Source organism: Orycteropus afer, unplaced genomic scaffold (assembly GCF_000298275.1).
Source record: "Orycteropus afer afer isolate SDZICR_OR568_19922 unplaced genomic scaffold, OryAfe1.0 scaffold00015, whole genome shotgun sequence".
NCBI classification, from domain to species: Eukaryota; Metazoa; Chordata; class Mammalia; order Tubulidentata; family Orycteropodidae; genus Orycteropus; species Orycteropus afer.
In genome coordinates this window covers 8,125,557-8,132,707 of record NW_006921602.1, presented here as the reverse complement: position 1 = coordinate 8,132,707, position 7,151 = coordinate 8,125,557, and the positions used below count along the sequence as shown (strand labels likewise).

At 39.8% G+C, this 7,151-nt stretch overlaps 1 protein-coding gene across 1 annotated transcript in view; it reads left to right on the top strand.

Moving 5' to 3' along the window:
• Positions 1 to 7,151, top strand: part of IQCH (IQ motif containing H) — a 379,945-nt gene that overhangs the window by 162,787 nt on the left and 210,007 nt on the right. The window contains exon 6 of the mRNA XM_042783268.1: positions 329 to 457. Within this exon, the coding sequence (XP_042639202.1) occupies positions 329 to 457 (129 nt within the window). The remainder of the gene's footprint in view (positions 1 to 328; positions 458 to 7,151) is intronic.

Genomic DNA, 7,151 nt, shown 5'->3' with positions numbered 1-7,151 from the left:
AGTATATGTGAACTGCTGTATGAAAAGTGAATTTACTCTGTAAATCTTCACCCAAATCCTAATAAAAAATAATAATAATAATAATAATCTTAGTGCAGTTTTATTTCATGTTACTACTGGTGGAAATGCCATTTTTTCCTTTGTTTAGAATACTAGACTTAACTGAACATGCACTGTTGCTGTTTTCTTGTGCAAGGAATTAAAGTCACTAGATGTAGCCTAAGAAATAATGTAAAGAATAGAGTAGGTTATACTCATGAAATGTATAGAGTTTAGACTGTAGAAATGGTTGGAGTGGAAGTTATATTATGTTAACCTTCCTTTTTAGGGATTTTAAGTATGATGGAACGAGGACTGATTCCACCAACAGCAAGGATTACATTTCAGAATCCACCCATCGTACCTAGAGCAGCTCCTCTGCACAGCTTTGATGAAGCTCGTAAGATTCCAACGGCAGGTAAGACTCCTGCCTCTATGCTTACTTGTGAGTACACAGAAATTACCTCCCTGGAAAGTCAACCTTTATCCTCAATAATAGGACAAGATAAAAGTTGTAATGATCCAGAGTTTCACATAAGTGAATAAAGTAATATTTTCCATCTTTGTGAAATACTTGATTGGGGCCTGTGCTCTGTGTATAGTAAGAAAGTTGGTGTTTTCAGAGGGTTTACAGTTTGGTTGGGGAAACAAGGTTGATATAATAATGATAGATTATATTGTTAACAAAAGACAAATAACAATACATAGCAGCATAGTACAAAATCCAAGTGAATGTTAAAATCTAGTGCTATCAGAGTTCAGAGGAATAATCACTGAGGGATGAGATAGAAGAAGACTTCAAAGAGGTGGCTGGAGGAAAGGCAATATGTTATAGAAAAGCTCTGACTATCTCGTAGCCCTTTATCTACTCTGAGCCTCAGCTCTCCCAATTATGGAGAGTTTTGGCTAAATTAAATCATCTATCCTCTAATATTTGTCAAATGCTTGCTTTATCGAAGGCACCATTTAGGTATTAAGGATCCAACCAAAAAGAAGGTAGACAACATATATATTCTTACATGCATCTTATGTACATTCTAGTGCAAAACATAGATAATAACTAGGTAAATAAATGATAATGTAAGCTGTTGTTGCTGTTGTTGTTAGGTGCCATCAAGTCATCTCTGACTCCTAGTGACTCTATGCACAGCACAACAAAACACTGCCTGGTCTTGTGCCAGCTTCATGATCCTTGCTATACATGAGCCCATCATTGCAGCCACTGTGTCTATCCATCTTGTTGAGGCCCTTCCCCTTCTTCATTGACCCTCCACTTTACCAAGCATGATATCCTTCTCCAGGGAACGGTTTGTTCTGACAACATGACCAAAGTAGGTGAGATGAAGTCTGGCCATTCTCGCTTCCAAGGCATTCCGGCTGCACTTCTTCTTGGACAGATTTGTTAATCCTTTTAGCAGAACATGGTACTCTTAGCATTCTTCTCCAACACTACAACTCAAAAGGATCAACTCCTCTGGGGTCTTCCTTATTCATTTTCCAGCTCTCGCTGGTAGCGTAGTGCCTAAGGCACTTCTCTGCTAACCAGAAGGCTGACAGTCCAAACCCACCAGCCACTCCTCGGAAGGAAGGTTGGGCAATCTACTTCTGTAGTGACAGCACCTCGGAAACCCAAGGAGGGGTCCAACTCAATGGCATATAACAACAACAACAACATGCATAAGAAGTGATTGAAAATACCATGTCTTGGGTTAAGCACACCTTAGTCTTCAAGGAGATATCTTTGCTCTTCATCACTTGAAAGAGGTCTTTTGCAGCAGATTTGCCCAATGCAATATATTATCTGATGTCTTGACTGCTACTTCCATTGGTATTGATTGTAGAACCAAGTAATAGAAAGTCCTTGACAACTTCAATCTTTTCTCCATCCACTATGAAGCTGTTTATTGGACCGACCAGTTGTGAGGATTTTTGTTTTCTTTATACAGAGGTGTAATCCATACTGTAGAATGTAGTCTTTAATCTTCATCAGTAAGGGCTTCAAGTCAGCCTCACTTTCAGTAAGCAAAGTGGTGTCACCTGCATATCTCAGGTTGTTAATGAGTCTTTCTCCAATCCTGATGCCACATTCTTCTTCATATAATCCAGCTTCTTGGATTATTTGCTCAGCATGCAAGTTGAATAGGTATTGTGAAAGGATACAATCTTGACGCACTCCCTTCTTGATTTTTGAACCATGCGCTGTCCCCTTGTTCTGTTTGAACGACAGCCTCCTGATCTACCTATAGGTTCCTCATGAGTACAATCAAGTGTTCTGGAATTCCCATTCTTCTCAATGTTATCCATAATTTGTTATGATCCACACAATAGAATGTTTTTGCATAGTCGATAAAACACAAATAAACGTCTTTCTGGTATTCTTTGCTTTCGGCTAAGAGCCATCTAACATCAGCAATGATATTCCTTGTTCCATGTCCTCTTCTGAATCCAGCTTGCATTTCCAGAAGTGCTCTGTCAATATACTGCTGCAACCATTTTTGAATTATCTTCAGTATATAAGATTTTACTTGCATGTGATATTAATGATGTTGTTTGATAATTTCCACATTCTGTGGGATCACCATTCTTTGGAATGGGTACAAATATGGATCTTTTCCAGTCAATTGTCCAGGTAGTTGTTTTCCAAATCTCTCAGCATAACTGAGTGGGTGCCTCCAGTGGGGCATCTGTTTGTTGAAACATCTCAATGGGTAATCCATCAATTCCTGGAGCCAATTCCTTCAGTGCAGCTTCCACTTATTCCTTCAGTACCATTGGTTCTTGATCATATGCCACCTCCTGAAATGGATGAACATCGACCAGTTCTTTTTGGTATAGTGGCTCTGTGTATTCCTTCCATCTTCTTTTGATGCTTCCTGCATCATTCAATATTTTGCCCATGTTGTTGTTGTTGTTGTTATGTGCTGTCAAGTCGTCTCTGACACATAGCGACCCCTCCTTGGATTATTGCAACTCGAGGCTTAAATTTTTTCCTTAGTTCTTTCAACTTCAGAAATGCCAATGTGTTCTTCTCTTTTGGTTCTCTAACTCCAGGTCTTTGCACATTTCATTATAGTAGTTGTCTTTGCCTTCTCAAGCTGCTCTTTGAAATCTTCTGTTTAGCTCTTTCATCTTGTCATTTCTTCCATTTGCTTTAGCTACTCTCTGCCCAAGGGCAAGTTTCAGTCTCTTCTGACATCCATTTTGGTCTTTTTCTTCCTTTACTATCTTTTTAACCATGTCTTGCTTTCTTCATGAATGATGTTCTTGATGTCATCCCACAGTTCCTCTGGTTTTCAGTCATTGGTGTTCAATGTATCAAATCTATACTTTAAATGGTCTCTAAATCCAGGAGGGATATTATCAAGGTCATATTTTGGCTATCATGGACTTGTTTTAGTTGTCTTCAACTTGAGCTTGAACGTGCATATGAGCAGTTGATGGTCTGTTCCACAATCAGCTCCTGGCCTTGTTTTGGCCAGAGATATTGAGCTCTTTTCCATTGCCTCTTGCCACAGATGTAGTCAGTCTGGTTCCTGTGTATCCATCTGGTGAAGGCCAGATGTGTAGTAGTCATTTATTTTGTTGAAAAAGGGTATTTCCAATTAATAAGTTGTTGGTCTTGCAAAATTATATCATGTGATCTCCAGAGTTATTTCTATCACCAAAGCCATATTTTCCAACTACTGGTGATTCTTCTTTGTTTCCAACTTTTGCATTCCAATTGTTGTTGTTTTTATGTGCCGTCTAGTCAGACCCAACTCATAGCAACCCCTCCTTGGGTTTCCGAGGCACTATCGCTACGGAAGTGGATTGCTCCATCTTCCTTCTGAGGAGTGGCTGGTGGGTTTGAACTGCCAGCCTTCTGGTTAGCAGTCAAGTGCCTTAGCCGCTATGCTACCAAAGCTCCTCCAATTACCAGTGATAATCAACACATCTTGATTGCATGTTAAGTCAAATTCAGACTGCAGAAGTTGGTAGAAATCTTCAATTTCCTCAGCTTTGGCTTTGATGGGTGGTGCACAGATTTGAATAATAGTAGTTTTAACTGGTCTTTCTTATAGGAGTATGGATATTATCCTATCACTGACAGCATTGTACTTCAGGACAGATCTTGTAACACTCTTTGTGATGATGAATATCACACCATTCCTCTTCAATTTGTCATTCTCAGCATAGTAGATTATATGGTTGTCTGATTCAAAATGGCCAAAACCAGACCATTTCAGCTCACTAAAGCCCAGGATATTGATCTTTATGTGTTCCATTTCACTTTTGACAACTTCCAATTTTCCTAGATTCATACTTTGTACATTCTATGTTCTGATTATTAATGGATATTTGCATCCGTTTCTACTCATTTTGAGTTGTGCAACATCAGCCAATGGAGGTCCAGAAAGCTTTACTCTATCCATATCATGAAGGTCATCTCTACTCTGAGGAGTCAGCTCTTCTCCAGTCTAATTTTGAGTGCCTTCTGACCTCATCTTCTAGCATTATATCGGACATTTCAGGACTATTCATAAAGTTTTCCAATAATATATCAGACAGTGTTTTACTGCTGTTCATAAGGTTTTCATTGGCCAGTTCTTTGAGAAGTGGATGTCCTCTTCCTTCTTCCAAATCTGTCTTATTCTGGAAGCTCTGCTAAAACCTGTCTACCATGGGTGACCCTGCTGGCATTTTGCAACACGGTGGCATAGCTGTTAGCCTCACGGCAACACATAACCCACCACAGGACAGCAAACTGAGAGACAAGTTTGTCTTCCTTAGTTGTTTCTGATCCCTCTGCACCTGCCTACCTTGGGCAATGGCCTTAAAAAAGTCTCCCACAAGTGAAAAACAGCCTCCAAGCTCCGGGCCCACCTGCCTCAGGTCCTGGCCTTAATAAAGAGCCATCCCCAAGTGGAAAGCAGCAGCCAGCCCCAGGGCCACCTACCTTGGGTTCTGGCCTTAGTATAGAGGTGTCCCCAAGCAAAAAGTAGCCCCTGAGCCCCAGGCCCACCTACTTCAGGGCCCAGCCTTAAAATAGAGCCGCCCCAAGTGAAAGCAGCCCCCGAGCCCTAGGCCTGCCTACCTCTGGCCCCAGCCTTAAAACAGAACTGCCCCCAAGTGAAAAGCAGCCTCCATGCCCTGGGCCAGCCTACCTCAGGCCCCAGCCTTAGTAGAGACCCACATCCAAGTGAAAAGCAGCCTCTGGGAATTGATACAATACCAATTGAGATGTTTCAACAAATGGATGCAATGCTGGAAACACTCATTCATCTCTACCAAGAAATTTGGAAGACAACCACCTAGAAAGAGAGCCATATTCATGTCTATTCCAAAGAAAGATGATCCAACAAAATGTGGAAATTATCCAACAATATCATTAATATTACACACAAGTAAAATTTTGCTGAAAATAATTTAAAAGAAATTTAATTGACAGGAAACTGACAGAAATTCAAGCCAGATTCAGAAGAGAACATAGAATGAGGGAAATCATTGCTGATGTCAAATGGCTTTTGGCTGAAAGCAGACAACACCAGAAAGATATTTACCTGTATTTTATTGACTATGCAAAGACATCAATTTATAACAAATTATGGATAACGTTTCAGAGAATGGAGATTCTAGAAAGCTTCATTGTGCTCATGAGGAACCCATATGTAGATCAAGAGGCAGTCATTCAAACAGAAAAAGGGGATACTGCATGGTTTAAAATAAGGAAAGGTGTGCTTCAGGGCTGTATCTTTTTACCATACTTTTTCAATCTGTATGCTGAGCAAATAATCTGAGAAACTGGATTAAATAAAGAACATGGCATCAGGGTTGGAGGAAGACTCATTAACAACCTGTGACATGCAGATGACACAACCTTACTAGCTGAAAATGAAGAAGACTTGAAGCACACTTACTGATGAAAGTCAAAGACTACAGCCTTCAGTATGGATTATAGCTCAACATAAAGAAAACAAAAGTCCTCATTTTGGGCCAATCAGCAACATCATAAATGGAGAAAATACTGAAGTTGTCAAGAATTTTACTTTACTTGCTTACCATGTAAGCAGCAGTCAGGAAAACAAACAATGCTTTGCATTGGGCAAATCTACTGTAAAGACCTCCTTAAAATTGATCCCACATCTGTGGCTTCCAGAGAAACAAAAGACAGGCATATGAGTTGAACATTTACACTAGGTAGATACACTCCTTGGACAGAACAATCATGGTGGAAAGAATGGCTGTTTATGCACAGGGAGACAGCTCAGGGGCAGGAATGCATGGAGGGAATGGACATATGGATGAGGTAACTATCGGGAGGAAGTGGGAGGGGAGCTGTTGCACTGGGGTAAATTGTACTCAATCTCATGAGACAAAGTGTATGGGAACTGCTGTATGGAAAGTGAATTTGCTCTGTAAATTTTCACCCAAATCACAATTTGAAAAAAAAAAAAAAGATCTCCTTTAAGTGTTAAAAAGCAAATATGTCACTTTGAAAGTAAGGTGTGCCTGACCCAAACTATGGTGTTTACAATTGCCTCATATGCATGGGAAAGCATGACAATGAATAAGAAAGACTGAGAAAGAATTGGTATCTTTGAATTATAGTGTTGGCAAAGGATATTGAATACACCATGGACTGCCAGAAGAACAGACACTTTTGTCTTGGAAGAAGTACAGCCAGAATGCTCCTTAGAAAAGTGAGGATGGTGAGACTTCAACTTACAGACTTTGAACATGTTATCAAGAGGGACCAGTCTTTGGGGAAGGACATCATGCTTGGTAAAACAGAGGGTCAGTGAAAAAGAAGATCCTCAATAAGATGGGTTGACACAGTGGCTGCAAGGGTGAGCTCAAACACAGCAATGTACATCTCTGCCAACATTTGGTATTTTAGTTTTTAAAATTTTACCCATTCTGAAAAATCTCTTGTGGTGTCTCTTTGTGGGGTTAATTTCTATTTCCCTGATAAACAACAAAGTTGAGCAGTTTTTTGATATGTGTTCGTTATTTGAGTATACCTTTTTTAATTATATTTTGATTTGGGTGAAGATTTACAGAGTAAATTCACTTTTCATACAGCAGTTCACATATACTTTGTCTCATGACATTGACCAAAATTTACAATGCAA